Source organism: Nicotiana tomentosiformis, chromosome 2 (genome assembly GCF_000390325.3).
Source record: "Nicotiana tomentosiformis chromosome 2, ASM39032v3, whole genome shotgun sequence".
In the NCBI taxonomy this organism is placed as follows: domain Eukaryota; kingdom Viridiplantae; phylum Streptophyta; class Magnoliopsida; order Solanales; family Solanaceae; genus Nicotiana; species Nicotiana tomentosiformis.
In genome coordinates, this window is record NC_090813.1 from 166198606 (window position 1) to 166216519 (window position 17914).

General features: G+C 39.3%; 1 protein-coding gene across 3 annotated transcripts; it reads right to left on the reverse strand.

Annotated features, from left to right (window-relative positions):
- Positions 1 to 4348: 4348 nt before the first annotated feature.
- Positions 4349 to 12574, reverse strand: LOC104117469 (calcium uptake protein, mitochondrial). Of its 3 annotated transcripts, XM_009628531.4 has the most exons (8): positions 12216 to 12574; positions 12058 to 12125; positions 7698 to 7921; positions 7399 to 7482; positions 6283 to 6496; positions 5310 to 5606; positions 4912 to 5056; positions 4349 to 4836 (listed from the first exon to the last, which is right to left on the reverse strand). In XM_009628531.4, the coding sequence occupies exons 1-8, from the start codon at positions 12463 to 12465 to the stop codon at positions 4826 to 4828; spliced, it is 1293 nt and encodes a 430-aa protein (XP_009626826.1). In that variant the 5' UTR covers positions 12466 to 12574; the 3' UTR covers positions 4349 to 4825. The 3 variants fall into 3 exon arrangements, with proteins under 3 accessions (XP_009626826.1, XP_009626825.1, XP_018633558.1); XM_009628530.4 differs by having other exon boundaries at positions 4349 to 5056; XM_018778042.3 differs by lacking the exon at positions 4349 to 4836 and having other exon boundaries at positions 4983 to 5187.
- Between the last annotated feature and the right edge of the window lie 5340 nt (positions 12575 to 17914).

Sequence of the window (17914 nt, forward strand, 5' to 3'; positions counted from 1 at the left end):
TATGCTGAGAGCCGCCAACCTGCCGGTCAGTCTCTGCACTTCCTTCACATTTGTCAATTGGTTCGGGATGTCCTCAATAGCTTTGATTTTATCGAAATTTACCTCGATCCCTCTTTGCAAGACCAGGAACCAGCAAGAATTTGCTGGAACCAACCCCGAATGCATATTTCTCCGGGTTGAGTTTCATGTTATGCTTCCGCAAGATGTCAAAAGTCTCCTAGAGATGTTTCAGATGATCTTCTACATTGAAAGACTTAAATAACATGTCATCAATATATACTTCCATCATTTTGCCTATCTGATTCTCAAACATCTTATTAACGAGGCTCTGATAAGTGGCTCCGGCGTTCTTTAGCCTAAAAGGCATCACATTATAGTAATATGTGCCAAAGTTTGTTATGAAAGAAGTTTTTTCTTGATCCTTTGGGTTCATCTTGATCGAATAATTCCCAGAATAATCATCAAGGAAACTCATTAGCTCGTGCCCGGCCGTAGCATCAATCATTTGATCAATGTTCGGCAACGGGAAAGAATCTTTAAGGCATGCCTTATTTAAATTCTTATAGTCTACACATATCCTAAATTTGTTATCCTTTTTGGATAGTACAACTACGCTGGCTAACCACTCCGGATACTTTACTTCCCGGATCGAACCGATATTGAGTAGTCGAGTTACCTCTTCTTTAACAAACCTATTCCTGACCTTTGCTATCAGACATTTCTTTTGCCTTACCGATGGAATTTTTGGATCCAGACTTAGCTTGTGGACCGCTACCTCCAATAGGATACCTATCATATCCGAGTGCGACCACATAAAACAATCAACGTTAGCTTTAAGAAAATTTATAAAGTCTAACCTGAGCTCGGGATTAACCCCGTTCCCAAATGAAACTTTCTTTCCAAAAACTCCTCGAACAAAGCCACTTGCTTGAGTTCTTTCGCGGTCGCCTTGGTCGCATCCGTCTCCTCCGGTACCCGAAAAGACCTCGAAACTTGATAGGATTCCGACAACTTCCCACCTTTAACATCATCATCCAAAAAGGGAGAAGGCATCGGTTCCTGTAATTGCTGTTTGTTGGACTCTTTCCCCTTGCTGCTGGAAACGGTCACCGCGTTCATCTCCCTTGATACGTCAAGGGAACAACCTCTATCTCGTGTATCCACGGCCTCCCGAGGATCACGTTATAGCCCATGTCGCCATCTACCACTTCGAACATGGTGGTATTTGTTACACCTTCGGCGTGAGTGGGTAGCAAAATCTCTACTCGGGTTGTCACGCTTGTCAGGTTGAAGCCAACTGGGAGCTTTGTCGCCGGAATGATGTTCCCGATTAATTTCGCTTGCTCCAGAACTCTTCGTTGTATGATGTTGGCTGAACTTCCTGGATCAACCAAAACACGCTTAATTTTGAAATCTAAAACATTAAGTAAAATTACCAATGCGTCATTATGCGGTAGGAGAAGTCCGCCGACATCTTCTTTCGTTAAGGTGATGTCATCTTCCGAGACTTCCCGAACCCTCTTGTCATGAGTCACTGATATTTTCGTCTTTTTTGCTGCCGAAAATGTCACCCCATTGACCTCACTCCCTCCGAAAATCATGTTAATTGTCATCTGAGGTGACCCCGCTTTCGTTTTTTAGGGCTCCGCATTGTTTCGGTTCCGACCGTAATTGTTTTTGGCGCGGTCACTTAGAAACTCTCTAAGATGGCCATTTTTTAACAATGTCGCTACCTCCTCGCAGTTCTATGGCCGTGAGTCCCACGGAATTCACACCATAAACTAGGATCGCTCTGGCTAGGATACGATCGGATTGGTTTCAGAAACCGTGCTTCTTTGATATTTCTCATTGCCGACACCAATTCTACCAGACTGATGTTAAAGTCGTAATCTGATAGCCTGGGATATGCGGGATCTCGGGCCCCTGTCATCTCTTTTTCCTGCAATGACATATTGTTTCGGCCCACTCCGTCCTTTAGTCAGGAGCAAACATGTCCGATGACTGAAACCCTTTGCTGCTACGCCCATCGGTCCTCTCGTACAGTAGAAAACGACCCCTAGAGGACCGCCGATCTGTATCAAAGTCATTTTTAAAATTGTCCTGATTTTTATCTCGACACCGTCCCTTGGTCGATACCGATGAGCCTAGTTGATCGTCTTCTATCCTTATTTTTTACTCATAGCGGTTATGGGCATCCGCCCATGTGGTTGCCTAAAACTGGAGCAAGCTCTCATTCAGTTTACGGGAGGCATCGGAACTCAGTGGATTTAGACCCTTCGTGAATGCCTCCGCTGCCCACTCATCTGGAACCGCCGGTAGCAACATCCTTTCTTTCTGGAAGCGGACCACAAATTCTCGCAGCAGTTCGGATTCGCCCTGCAAAATTTTGAATATGTCTGGCTTTCTGGCCTGAACCTTTCTTGCTCCAGCATGGGCCTTAATGAATGAATCTGCAAGCATTTCAAAATAATCAATTGAGTGCTCAGGTAAGAGGGAGTACCATGCCAGGGCCCCATTCGTAAGGGTTTCGCCAAACTTCTTCAACAGAACCGACTCGATCTTATGTTAAGCCAAATCGTTTCCTTTCACTCTCGTGGTGTAGGTCGTGATGTGCTGCTGCGGATCCGAAGTCCCATCATACTTTGGTATGTACGACATCTTGAACCTCTTAGGGATCAACTCTGGTGCCGCACTTAGTTTAAACGACAATTGTGTGTACTTCTTGGAGTCTGGGCCCTTTAACATCGGCGGCGTTCCCGAAACCTGATCCATCCGAGCATGAAACTCTTTCGTATTCTAATCCATTCATTTGTTCATCTCTCTCATGAATCTCATGAGCTTGATTTTAAAAGGATCACTCAAGTTATTATTTCTAGATCCACCACCGGTACCCCCGGCACCTTCGAAACCAACCTCATCCCTTGGGGTTTTGTTATCGGTCCTTTGTGTCGTCTGATTTGCGGGAGAATTGGGTTGAACCGGGGCCTCTCCATTGGCGTTGTTGGAAGCACCCGACAACGCCTACTTCAATTCTGTCATTACACGATCCTACCTTGAGAGGTGGTCCATGATTTGTCTTTGCTGCTCTCTCGGGAGTTTAACCGTTTCTACAACGTGTTTGTCCTCCGTATCATCAGGAGTCGGGCCTCGCACATGTCGAGGATATTGTTCTTCACGAACTGAGGTTGTCTCATCCCTATCGTTTCCGATTTCGGTGATAGAATCATCACGCCGAGGCACCTCTTTCAGTTCATCGTGTGCTCCAACGTTGTGAACGTTGTTGACATCGTTGGTTGCCATATCTGACTTTTACGTCAGAAAAAACCGAAATTCATTAGTAACAAACGAACTGATCAAAGCAATTACACAGCTATCTATGCTCCACTGTGGGCGCCAAATTGTTTACCCGAAAAATAGTACATTTGAATTTATAGCAATGTTTATAGACAAGCGAATCGATTTGATCCGAAAATGATAAAAAAAAATTAAGAACAAAAATAAGATTAGCGATTGAAATTAGAGAAAATAGCAAGCCTGATTCTGAGCTCGATCTTCTCTAGGGCAAAAGCAGAAGCAATGATAAAGCAATGACAAAATTCTATAGATTAAGCGTAAAACAGTATACTATCGCTTTTGCGTATAGAACGTTTTTTTACAAGAGTTGCCAATCTAATATTTATAGCTATTCCTAGGGAGATAAGATCCTAAAATCAAGCTCTTCTTGAATAAGAATAAAAATGTCATTGATGGGTGCATAACGTCTGCTCATTAAATGTTATCCAATGTCAAGCCTTTGAGTCTTTACCATCGATTTTGCTTCCTTCGGGATCCATCCTATATCGATTACGCACTTCGTAACCGATGCCGATTATTTACCGACTCAACTTCCGTCTATTCTCGAATCCACATGTCACATCGCTATTTAGCCACTTGTTATCAACCAATTTCTCTCATACATATATTGTGTATTTCTTCATTTTACTAGCACAGAGATCGAGCAATTCTATCCACCAAAGTTTAAATACATGGAAAAAAATCAATTAACTTTCTTTTATCTCTATTGGAATTTGAAATCGATCTTCCATGATTTTTATTCACTTCATTGACCCAAGACATATCCTTTGATGCAAGCATGATTTAGAAAATTATTAAGTTAGCAATCAAATAAGGCTAAATAAAAGGAAGAAGTAAAGCCAGTTACCATACCTATCTCTTGTTTTCATTGTTCGCACTTCGCAGCAAGGCTGCTGCTTCCTCTTTTTTTTTTTTTTTTTTTGGGGGGGTGGGGTGTGGGGGGGTGGGGTGGGTTGGGATTTCTCTCCTTGGAAATAAAATGGTAAAACATGAATTACCCACTAACAGGAACTAAAATTGAATAACATCAAACTGCAGCATGTTACTAACCTTAGTGGTGACATAATTAAATTTACAATTTTGATACCTTTAAAGACTTCCTGCTACAGTTTCATATTTGACCATTACTAACAGGATCAAACCTCAAGGTCCTGAACAATTTTCTGGACTTAAAGTTGCAGCAGGCTATAATAGTTAAATAGTAGCATACCCTATTTAAATGGCAGTCTAGTGCACTAAGCTCTCGTTATGCGGGGTTCGAGGTAGTTCCCAACCATATTATATGCAACCCTACCTTGACTTTATGCAAGAGGTTGTTTTCATGACTCGAACCATTGACCTCCAACTACACGCGACAACTCTTGTTGATGCGCCAAGACTCCCCTTCACAGGGTTTATTGAAATAAAAAAATATCCAGGATATCATTCAACTAGATATCATTCATCAATATGCCAGTAGGTCCTCATCCCGTCAACAAGAGGCTGACCATGAAGAAAGCAAGTATGATTTATAGTTTCGTGTGGAATTCCCATAGCACGACACGAAGTTAAGGATACCTGCTTCGGTTGGCTCAGCAATATCCCTTTCTCGCTTCTCTAAGACTCGAATAAACTCGTCTGAGCTTAAATTTCCATCATGATTTGTATCGAAAACATGGAAGACAATTTCTATCACGTTGTCAGTGAGAGAAACTCCACATACCTGTTTAATACTTGGTCAGAAGAAACTTGAAAACTAAACAAGCACCTAAACATATAAAGAACGTTCCAGTTAAAACACCAGAGGTACAACACTTGAGTATCATCCTACAGCCAAGGACAATCCTGAAATGACTTCACGATGACGACGGAAAATATTATCCAACAGGGAGTTGAAACGGTAAATGTCAAATGCATGCATGCACACATGGGAAAAGCTGACTGATAGATGGAAGAGAGAAACAAAGAACGCATACCTGAGAAGCAGCTCTTTTAAAATCAATTCTTGTCAAACGACCATTCACTTGCCCGAAACAGAAAAGTGCTAGTGAAAACGGTTGCAGCTTCTTCCGCAGCTCAGCAAAACTTTTGAATTCCTCAAATGAAATCTTAATACGACTTAGCGGTGACTCATTATCTAAATCATCAACTCGATCAAGCAACTTGTTTAAGTACTTCAAATCAGCAGCAGCAACCATGGACAGGGCAAAATCCTTTGCTGAAATGGTCCCCCGAAACTTGTAATCATAGTGGGCAAACTCCAATTTTAGCATCTGTGAAGCACAAAAATTACAACAGCGTAGAATTAACAATTCAGGATCACACCTGAGAGGGAGGGAATATCACTTTTACTAGTTCATTGATGATGGCCTATATGTAATTGACATTCGTAGCTAGGGGAGAGGGGGTGTCAAGCACGGAACACCAAAATATACACTCTCTGCTAATCTAACCCTATTCGTCATGCACCTTGGTCATTCAGAAGCTGACCAAACACACAGGTTAAGTAAGATCTTTCCCTCCTTTTCCCTATCCAATTATAACAGCAGAACATATCCCGCCTATATTCTTCTTAGACACAAGTCCCAACAAAGATGCAGAAAAAAAGAAATTACTTAGGTACTAAAATAAGTAATATATATAGAGACATAGTAATAAATCCTGAAACCAGGTGCTTTTGTAAGTGAGGTACAAAATGAGCCACTTTTTTCTTCTCAGAAATATAGGACTGATGAGTAATGATTTGAATGTTAACATAATAAATGCAACTGGCTTTCTCTCAAAAATAATAGTAAGGGTAATTACAATAATCATAAGATAAGGGAAGGATAATTGAAAATCATTGCAACACAAACAACATATAGTAACAGGACAATGGCAAATAAAAGTCAAACTAGTTCTTGTTTTCTGTTTTCCCTATTTTGCATGTGATGATTAAAGTTCACATACTTCTTCATGCAGATCTCTCAAGAATCGGACAAATCTATCATATTGGAGGCGTTTCTTCCCATCTTCACCAAAGAAGTCTTGCAACAGACCTCCATTCTCTACATGACCACCTAAATTACGCCCCCCTCGAAGTCCATCGCTGTGATGAGCACCTTGTCTGTTGTGAGTTCGCATCAAAGTCATTACTTTCTTGAATTCATCAATGTCTATCTCGCTGTCACAATATAAGCACTAACTTATTAGACCAGACAAAGTTAGTTCTTCGTAAGTCTGACAGATATACCAACAGCATGAGAAACATGACAGCGTGAATAAAACACATACAATTGATCAACTTGAGCTTCTGGTGTTCATCCCTCAAACCTCCCCAAATAAATAAGTCAACAGTCATTCTATCATGCAAATTGACTGGAAAATGCCATCTCTACAAACAATTGATATTACCTTACAGCTAAGTCCAATCATTAAGTTGTTATTATCAAAGCCATAGAGCTCAACACTTCCATACTCAATCACCATAATATGCAAACAAAAACAAATGCACAGTTAGTTTAATTATGACAGTGATATATCTACTTTTTCTTCACAGTTCTTAGCATGATTTTAATAGAGTAGAGAAAGAAATAAAACGATAATCATCAAAGTGTCCTTATCTAACTCGCACAATTATACGTTACTGAAGTAGAAAACAGAAATTTTCCAAGCCTCGCAACTAGCAAAAATCAGTATACAAAACTGGAAACTGCTTCCGCATCCCAGCGCAGAAGTAAACATAAGGAGGTACCTGCCATATCCTCGTATCCGTTCACTAATTGACATGACAGATCCCCCGTATGCTAGGTCTTACATTCTTATCAAAGTGATCTATCAAACTTGTGGAAAAAGTTTATTATATATTCTTTTTCCCCTTTCCGAGCATACTCCTTTATAGAGATCCATAGGTATTCGATACAATCCAAGCACCACCATGGTCCACAGGAAAACAAGATTGCCAAGATTTCAATCTCACAAGAAAAAAAGAAAGAAAAAAGAATCTTACAAGAAGGGAAAGAACAATTGTAGTTGCATCCCTGCTTCACAAATTGCAATATTCAAAAGTTGAAAATAGACTCCTACCCATTACAGTCGAGATCAAACATCTTGAATGCCACTGAAAAACTTGATTCAGGGATACTGAGCAGGGTGACAAAGAATATATACCTGTAAATTTTCAAGAAATTAAAGGCTTTTTCAGTCTTTAACATGTATGGCTATAACTCAACCTGAATGATTCTAAAGCTTAAATGTGAAATGGAAGGAATTCAGGAAAAAACAGAGAAAGCCAAGATAAGAGGAAGATAACTTTATTATGGAAAAATAATGAATTGAATAGAGAAAACAAGAGATTTTATGACTGCATTGAGACTTGGACTCACTCTTTGAAAGATACACGGCCATCACTGTTTGTGTCAAAAAGCATAAAAAACTTTGAAGGGGCACATTGCAGTTCACCGGGACTTCTTTCACCTCTAAGATATCCATCTCTCACGAGGTGTGATTCAGATGGAGGGAACACAGGAACAACTGCTCTCATTAGATCTGCTGGTGTCATAAATATTTCTCCATCATCGGCTTCAAAAGATGCAAAGTACTCAAACACCTTCGAGAAAACCACAAAATGTTGAAACAAAAAGTTAACTATGGAACCCCATGTAAATCACAGGCTTGACAGGCTTGATAGAGATTTTTGGAGGATTCTAGAGATGAAAATTGATATCTTTTCAGTTCACAAACACAAATACAATATCCCAGTATACAATTAGAAGCAAAAGAAATGCTTTCAGCCAATTCGGGAAATGTCATCAAGTAGGTCAGGGAAGTCCAAAAGGGCCCGCTTGGACGCACAAATTGTTCAATTCTTGCTGCAACATACATGTCAAATGCAGTTCAACCATGAGATCTTGCTTTTCCAGAGCTTTCAGATTAGGGCACCATCACCAACATATCTTAAAAGTATTATAGGGGAAAGTGAAGCATAGAAGATTGTCTTCACAGGACCACTTAAGGACACAATGCACCTACTACAGGGAATTTTCCTGACTGATGATGCCATGCACTAAGTCCAATATTACTACAAGTAAATATTACCAGACTAAGGAGATTATCCACCAAAAAACCTGCCCTTATACACCATAACCAAATAGTGTGGTAGAACGGAAGCATAAATATCTCCTTGAGACTGCACAGGGCACTTCTATTTCAGTCAAAATTACCACCCAAGTATTAGGGGGAATGCATCCTGACTACAACTCACATCATCATTAGACTCCCTACAACCTATTGGAAAAACAAATGCCTTTTTTGAGCTTATATATAAGAAGAAACCAAATTACTCTTACCTAATATCTTTTGGCTGCCTTTGTTACTCCATTGTCCCTAAAGTCCATAGAGACAAATTTGAACCAAGAACCATCCCTTATGTTTTTGTAGGATATCCCTTTGGGATAAAAGGCTACAAGTTTCTGAGCTTGGCCACTAAGAGGATACATGTTTCTAGAGATGTAGTGTTTCATGAAAGTGTTTTTCCTTTTACTCCATCTTCTGACAATACTAGTTGTCCTTCAGTGCTTAAATCTGTTCCTTTTGTTGATTGTTTAGCTAATGAAAAGCTATTATCATAGAGATTTGCATGTTACATCACCTAATATGCCACCTCCTCACCCTTCATCACCATTACACTCCGCCACACATGTCACCAGAGACTTCCTTCTTGCATAATCAGAATCCGGAACCACAACCCTTAGAATCTAGGAAATCTCACGGGCAACACAAAACTCTTGACTATCTAAATGACTACATTTACACCATTCCTAATCTCAAGCCAAATACCACACACAACCATGCTTCATCCTCTCAGACTGGTTCCTGTTTATCTCTCAATGCGTTAATTTCTGTAAACGACCACATTTCACCTGAAGTTCTAACTCCTGCGAGTCAATCACTTGTAAGAAATGTTTGTCATGACAGTGAGTCCTCATCACATGAGGAGGCAGCATTCAATCCTACTTGGCAAATCTAGGGATTCCTGGGGCATGATTAAGCATATAGTTGATTGCTCTTTCTTTCGAAAAGAGCTATGACACAAGAGTTTGAAGTCTTATATGCAAATAACACTTGGGACCTGTGCCTTTGTCAGATGATAAGAAAGCAATTGGATGCAACTGGGTGTACAAGCTAAATACAAAGCTAAAGGCAGTATAGAGAGTTTTAAAGCTAGATTGGTTGTTAAAGGATACATATAACATGCTGGAATAGATCTGTTGTGAAGATGAAAATAGAGGGAGCAGCACAACCAGATCCATCTTACTATAGAAAGTTGGGAAGTTAAATTTCCTTACAAATACAGAATTGGATATAGCTTACAGTGTTCAACATCTAAGCAAGGTCATGCAAGATCCCAGGGAGCCTTACTTGCAAGAAGCTTTCCATTTGCTAAGGTATCTAAAGAAAAACCCTACATGTGGATTTTCATGTCCAAAGATTCTGACTACACAATTAGAGCTTATTGTGACTCTGATTGGGTTGCATGCCCTGATTCTAGGAAGTCAGTGGGTATTTGGTGCTATTGGATTGGAGAGCAGTCCTGTGAGCTGGAAGTCCAAAAAACAAGGAACTATTTCCTTGTCCTCGGCATAAGCAGAGTATTGGTCATTGAAGATAGTAGTTGGGAATTGGTATGGCTGAGTAGAATTTTTTAAGAATTTAGTGTCCCTTTCTCCACTCCAATTGTTGTACACTGTGATAGTTAATCTGCTATACGTATAGCCAGAAATCCTGTTTTTCATGGGAGGAACAAATATATAGAAGTTGACTGTCATTTTTTGAGAAACGAGCTTCAAGATGGCCTGATTTAACTTCATCATGCGGCCACTACTGAACAGCTTGCTAACATAATAACGAAGGCCCTCGCTGGGATTAAGCATTCAGCAATTCTGGGGAAGTTGGTTATGAGAGCCTCACCACCAACTTGAGGGAGGGTATTGAGCCTGTATATCTTGTTTGTATCTAAGTTGCGCGGACTCTTCGTTTTTGGTGCCGCACCCGTCTCGACACGGGACGGGAGCGGGTGCGGGAGCGGGATACGTCCCCTATTCGGTCAACTAACTTCGGATACTTTGACCTGAGTGCATCGACAAATTTAGGGAGAAATTGAGATTTTGATTTCTCAAAATTAAAAATTAAACAGATTTAAGACATGCGAAATGGCATACCTTCAATATTGAAGTACTTTTGTCTCATATTTGCTGCTTTGTGTTCCAGAAAAACCAAGAATTCAAGGGGTCGTGTTCTGAGTTCGGACTTATAGCTCTATTTTTTATAATTTTAAATTTTTTTAGCCGAATCCCCGCACCCGTATCCATACATGGATCCGCACCCCCGAATCTATTTTGCCGAATTCGACACTCGGATCCGTACCCGTATCGGATGCCCGTACCCGAGTCTGAGCAACTTAGGTTTGTATTACACATTTTAATTGGTTAGTTAGCTTAGCTTAGCTGGTCAGTTAGTAGTGCTTAGTTGCTTAGCTGTTAGTTAGTGGAGGTTAGTCACAATTAGGAGTGGCAAACGAGCGGGTCGGATCGGATATGGTTCGGGTCGAAAACGGGTAATGAAAAAACGGATAAATTATCCGACCCGACCCCATGTTAAATACGGATAAGAAACGGGTTAATCGGCGGATGACTTCTTGAATATGATCACTTTTGGTAGAATTTCTAGTCTCCCAAACTTGATGAACCTCCAATTTAGACTTTACAAATGTAAAAGTTAAACCCATTAGTTATCCATTGGTTACTCATTGGTTATCCATTTTCTAAATGGATAATATGGTTCTTATCCATATTTGACCCGTTTTTAAAAAGTTCATTATCCAACCCGCTTTTTAGTGAATAATACCTGCGGTTAACTGCTTTCTTTTAACCATTTTGCCACCACTAGTCACAGTTGTTGACAGCTGTCAGTGCACACATACACACATGCTCTTACCTTTGTATATATACACATACAGACACAGTACATCAATGAAGCAGTTGGGTTTTCTCTCCCAAAATCACATTTCTCACTCAAGCTTCTCTTCATTGTTTCATTCATAGATATCTCTAGTTTTCTCTCCCCTTTGTATATATACACATGTAACTGTGCTAAGTTTGATAGTATCCAAGTCCCAAAATGGGGTTATTACGTGCTAAATGTGTTATTTATGTGCTAACGACGACTACGAATATGGATAATACCATTTGGTGAAGTGGATATATGTGGGATATGATTTGGACTTTGGAAGGTTATAAGGATGTTTAGGAGTGGAAAGAAATAGTTTGGAACAAGTTGGAAATATTAATGAGAAAGAACACCCAAAGTAACACATAGCCTAACTACAAAGGAGCTGAACTCTTAATGGATAAAAAATTTGGATATGGATAAAACTCTGATATTACTAAGTTTACTCATCTAGAAATATCTATCTACTGATGATAAAACGATCATCAATAGAAAAATATAAACAATCAAAGTCAACATCACATTGCATAAGATTCTGAACAGCTTTCCCTCATTTGATTACAGGAAACACCAATTTTAGTCGTCCACATAATAGAAAAGGAAACAAAAATATGTTTTTTAATTTATTAGTCAATTAATTACATGGAGAAGCTATAGAAGAATTATTGATGGCAAATGACAAACAAGCTTAACGAAAGCATAAAAATATTTGTTGACTTAAATATAAATTACAATTACCTTTTCAGGAGGACTTCGCATCCGGATACGCTTTTCATAATTAAAGAATACTTTTCTTCTGTAAGCATCTGCAAAATACAAGTGAACCGTAGTCATATTCAGAAATAAGAAAGATACAGTAGCATTAGCATAATAAATTAGCATTTAGTGGAAATTACCTCCAATGAGATATTTAGGTGGAGGATGATGAAGAGATTGTGAAGTATCAGCAAAAGACAAAGAAGAATTGGGGAGAGAATAAGAGTAAAGTGCGAAAGCTAAAGTGATTCCACCAACCCATTTGAGGAAAGAAATTGGACTGCTTTCTGGATTATCACTTCCACTTAAATGACGAATATGGCGGAATTGGTTTATGTACAGACGATGGACCGAGCGTGGAGATCGCCGGAGAGCTGACCAAGCTGACATTCTTTTGTCAAAAACGAGACTCGGAATCCGTTAACTCTTAATTGATACTAGAATATCAAGGGGAAAAAAAAGGATAAAAGAAGTACTAAAGACATGGAGTTTTACAGCTTGTTTGGATGGTTGTTACTCGTTGTATCTATTGTATTATTATCCCAAAACAATAATGTTATTTTGATTATTTTATCAAAATTATTTGTATTATATTATTAAATTTATTATTCCGTAATAATAAAAAGTCTAATTTTTTGAAACAACTCATTTGGTGTGGTGGGATTGTTTCCTATTTTTCTTTCCAATTATGCCCTAACTGTCATGCCCCGACCTCGGGAGCGCGACCGGCGCTCAACCGAGATAACCCGGTCTAGCAAGACTGCTAGATGCCTTCTACCCGAACTTACCCATGGATAAAGTGAAGGTGCATTCCCATTAATTAGACAATAAGAAGATCACGTGAATAACACAATTTCATTACCATTAGTTACTTCACGTATAATCTCCAAAAAAATATTACACATTCATAGTTTGAAGTAGAACATGTGATACAATTAGAACAATTCTAGTTTAACTTTTCCAACACCAATGTACAACCCACACAATGTCTACGAAACCTCTAACGAATACAAAAGAGTACTATGATAGTGCCAGCAACAAGGCCCCGACTATACCTCAAAACATAATGCACAAGGAACAAAAGATACACAATCCCAAAATGAAGTGGGGCTCACTAAGTTAGCTGGGAAGAGGGTGTACCGCTATCACTAATCAATGCCGCCTGCTGTGGAACCACCTGCATCCATTAATGATGCAGCGCCCCCGGCAAAAGGGACGTTAGTACATATGGAATAGTACTAATATGTAAGACTAAACACCCTCTCAATAGAACGAGTAACAATATACGGAGAAACAATCATAGGAGAAATGGAGGCCTCAAACAATACCAAAGCATCAAGTTAGGAGCAAGATAAGAAGTAAATTTCAATATTTTAGGTTAGGAGATTTTTAGTACCGATATACTACCGTATTTTTAGAACGGAGTCCGATCACGGCCCTATCGTCTAGGCCGTCTCACCAAAGACATCCAATTGCAATCACAATCACCACTATGTGCGCGGTATGGCATCTGATCACGACCCGATAGGCTAGGCCGTCTCACCACCATGTCGGGTGGATCGACATCACACTCCGCTAGAAATCATCTCATCCCAATTAAGGAGAATAATCTCAACACATCAAACTCATCCCATTTAAGGGGAATATCCTCAACACATTAGTACGGGGATTTATCCCTCAATCACTCATACACCGGCACGTGTAGTTTCGGTGTTAGATTATTTTAACCTACCCTTCCTTGGTGACTAACGATACTCCCAAAATGTTTATTATATAAAGGATTTTCAGCTCATTTCATAATCTTTTATACCTTTATTCATTTCATTGGCACTAGTGGCCACAAATGTAATAGCATTCTTGGTACGTCGGCCGTATTTCATATTTCATACTCACCCCTTCCACTTTCAAGCATCATCATGGATTATCAACAACAAGGCTTTTCTAATCAAGACTGTAAGTACAGATATGAGCAATTAAGAGTCTTAAGCACCAAGTTTTCTTCCACAATTTGGCATAATAACTTTCATTTGAAACACGACTTGAAGTCATAACATTCTAATACACAACCCATACTCTGAACACATTCTCGAAGGATAACATAATATGATAAGAGCATTCGGAACACATTTTGAACATATATCTTTCGACACAAAGCTTATTCGGAATAGTCAAATTTATAATGAATATCTCGGAACATGAGAAATAAGAACTTGGCCCATCATACTTGAGACGTACGAGAACATTGTGGGATTCAATTCTAAGAGAGACGTTTAGCTAACATACCTTGCTTTGATTTTTCCTTAAATTACTACAGTGTCCCAGAAATCCTAGCAACTTCAATCTATTTAGAGACATAATAAAATTAAAACTATAATTAAGAAGATATTCGTGGTTTCAGCTCATTTAAGCATCTTATCAAGCACTAGATGTGCATTATGATTTCAAGGTTCTCCTATGGTGGATTCCTTCATCCTACAACCCAATATTTACTCATTTGAGCACAACAACCTTCCCACAAACCTTGGTGGTACATGCATACATAAATAACACTCTCACACCCAAGAACCACACTCTCTGTTACCCATCTTCTACCCCAAATTCGAAATTGAAGATTAGGGTATGGAACCTTACCTCTTGGATGAAGACCTTGTAGGTTTTCCTTGTGAATTCTCTAATACTTGAGCAAGGATTGATGAACAAAATGCTTAGGGATTCTCCCTCTCTCTCTAGAGCACTTTCCTCTCCCTAAAATAGGAGTTGGAACCCTCTAAAAAAACCCCAAGGTCGTTTTATAAAAAATGGGATCGGGTGAAAATTTTTCAAACTTAAGCTTACGAAGCCGGGTCTGCGGTCGCAGGATCAGACCGCAAAACGAGTATGCGGTCCGCAAAGGGGACCGCAAAAATGGTCCCAAAAACTAGGCAGGCCTGGTTAGGTATGCAGTCGTTATGCGGCCCGTAGAACGGTTATGCGGTCGCATAACGCGCCGCGAAATCTCCCTCCGAAAATCTTCATGCTGGTTCTGCGACAGATTGTGCGGCTCGCAAAATGATTATGCGGCCGCATACTTGATCACAAAATGATCTTCAAAAATTGGCTCAAGTTATGTTGCACTCTGCGGATGATATGCGGTCCGCGAAGAGGTTCTGGTGGTCGCATAGTGGATCGTAGAAACGCCACGTTCTATAAAAATTTTCCTTCAACTTCATGACATACTGTACAATCCAAAAAGTTTGTACTACGTCGAGCTTTAAAATCCTCAAACACATTAGCCTACCTCGGTACCACGAAACCCCGACTTCTAGTAAACTTTTACGAGGCCTTATACTAACTTATTACTCCATAATTCTTTTTTACTCTTTTTTATTTTAACTCCAAATCTCCCATATATAACCTGCTTTGTCTTCATCCCTTTTTTTCCCTAACTTCTGCTACTTCCAACTACAACGTAAAATTGCTAATTTTGTCAGAATTTGCATGAATTTAATTGCTTAATCTATTTATAAGACATATTTGGCGATAAATTAGTTGAAAGGGGTTTTCTTAAATTAATTTTTATGCGTAATTCTTGATAAATTTAATATTTAAATAATTTAGGGTATTTTAGTAAACTTATCCATTACAATACATTATGATACAGTCAAACCAAACAGCAAAATATTATTTAATAATAGCAAACAATACAATCTATACAAACATTATATTCATAAAACGATACAATACAATACATTATAAAATGATGGGTAACAACCATCCAAACAAGCTATTAGCCTTCCAGGGAGTGTCGCTTTGTTGCTTTTCACTTATCTAGTGTTGCTAAAGAGGCTATTTACACCAGTAACCCCTTTTAATAGCATAGTCACGATTGAAAGATTAGTGCAACTTAAGTCCTTTTACCACAATTTCTTAACAGGAAAGTTACTAGTATAACTCGGCCACAATTCACACCTCATATAAATAATTACTAGTTGGAGATTACATTGCAATTCTTTTTCACCCCAAATAACTCAAACTTTAATATTCAGTGGATTGCACAAAGATAATAGTTAAGAGCCAACAGATTGACACCTACCATGCAAATATTTCTATTTCCATATCAATCTTACAGTCAAAATGTTTTTGGACATATCAGTGTATGTCCACATAATTATGAAAGATACAGTGTGAAAAGAAGGTTCATGAAAACAAAGAATAAGATTCAATTGAGTTTCTATGAACAAAATGCCTTTCAATTTGTGGTTGTTCAAAGCAAATCAGAGATGCATCTCTTAGATGAAGAAATTGAGTTGTTTTTATCTTTTATTATTTCTAGTAGAGTCACGTAAAGTTATAATTCTTGTAAGGCCTCTCAAAATTTCCTATAAGTGTCAGGCCTTAAAGCACAAATTCATGAGTCACTTACTTCCCATTTTGCATTCCACGCATCAAACCGTTTGTTATTTGGATATTTCTATAGAAAGTTATGGCCATTTTACAGGACAATGTCCCATTTGTGTGATGGGGTTGTCAGGTCCGCGGCAACACTGTAACGACCCGACTGGTCGTTTTGAGCCATTGCACTTCGTTCGGTGGTTTGAGGTCTTGAGTAGCTTCATATGGTATATTATGAGTTGCGTGTATTGTCGGTTTTGGTTTTCGAGTGGTTCAGGATTGATTTGGAGGAATGATTCACATTTTGGAAACTTTAAGCTAGAAGAGTTGACCAAGTTTGGCTTTTGTGTATTTGACCTTGTATAAAAATTTTGATGATTCTGTTAGGTCTGGATGGTGATTTTGGACTTGGGCGTATGCCCGAATTTGCATTTGGGGGCTTCTAGAAGGGTTAGGCCATAATTGGTGAAAGTTGACAATTTGAAGGTTTGGAAGGTTCATAAGTTTAACCAGGAGTTGACTTTGTTGATATCAGGTTCGGGTTGTTCTTCTGAGAGTTGGAATAGGTTTGTTATGACATTTGAAACTTGTGTGCAAAATTTGAGGTGATTCTGAGTTGCTTAAACGTGTTCGCCGTAAGTTTGGAATTTGAAATAATTCGTTAAGCTTGAATTGAGGTGTGATTCGTCGTTTTGATGTTATTATTTGTGATTTAAGGCCTCGAGTAGGTCTGTCTTATGTTTTGGGACTTGCTGGCATCTTCAGACGGGGTCCCGAGGGGCTCGGGTGTGCTTCAGATTGATTTCAGACCATTTCAGAAGTTGAATGAGTTGGTGGTTTTCTAATGCTCCAGGTGTTCTTCGCGATAGCAAAGATTCAACTGCGATCGCGATGTGTATGTGGGAGTTGGGTGTTTTTACTTTACGCGTTCCCGGTAGTTGAGATGCATTCGTGGAGGTTTAGTGGCTAGCTGGGCGCGTTCGTGATTCTTGGGTGATTAGTTATTCGCGGTCGCGTATATGGGTCATGATCGCGATGCTTGGCAGGCTTGGTTGGCGTTTATTCTACTCATTCGTGAGGGTGTTGCCGCGAGCGAAGGCTTATTCAGGGCAATGTGATTTTTTCTTCTACGCGATCGTGTAATGACCCGATCGGTCGTTTTGTGTAATTGCGCGCCCGTTACCTCTTTCTATGCTTCACACATGTGTGTTAATAATTTTATGACTTGCGGGGTTGGTTAGTTTCGTTCCGGAAAATATTCGGGTTGATATGGACCCTTTAATTCTTGACTTATAAGTTCAAATTAGAAATGTTGACCAAACCTTGACTTTTGTGAAAACGAGCCCGAAACTATGTTTTGATGGCTCCGATAGCTTCATATCGTGATTTCGAACTTGGGCGTATACCCGAAATTTATTTCAGATGTCCGTAGGTAGATTTGTGTTGATTTGCAAAAATTTAACAATTT

Excerpts from the sequence above, each read along its gene's own strand:
- LOC104117469 (XM_009628530.4), bottom strand. The coding sequence starts at position 12,465 with ATGTCAGCTTGGTCAGCTCTCCGGCGATCTCCACGCTCGGTCCATCGT. Across the intron at positions 12,126-12,215 it reads ACCTAAATATCTCATTGGAG|ATGCTTACAGAAGAAAAGTA; the intron begins GTAATTTCCACT and ends TGTATTTTGCAG. Across the intron at positions 6,497-7,398 it reads TTTGATCTCGACTGTAATGG|CGAGATAGACATTGATGAAT; the intron begins GTAGGAGTCTAT and ends ATATTGTGACAG.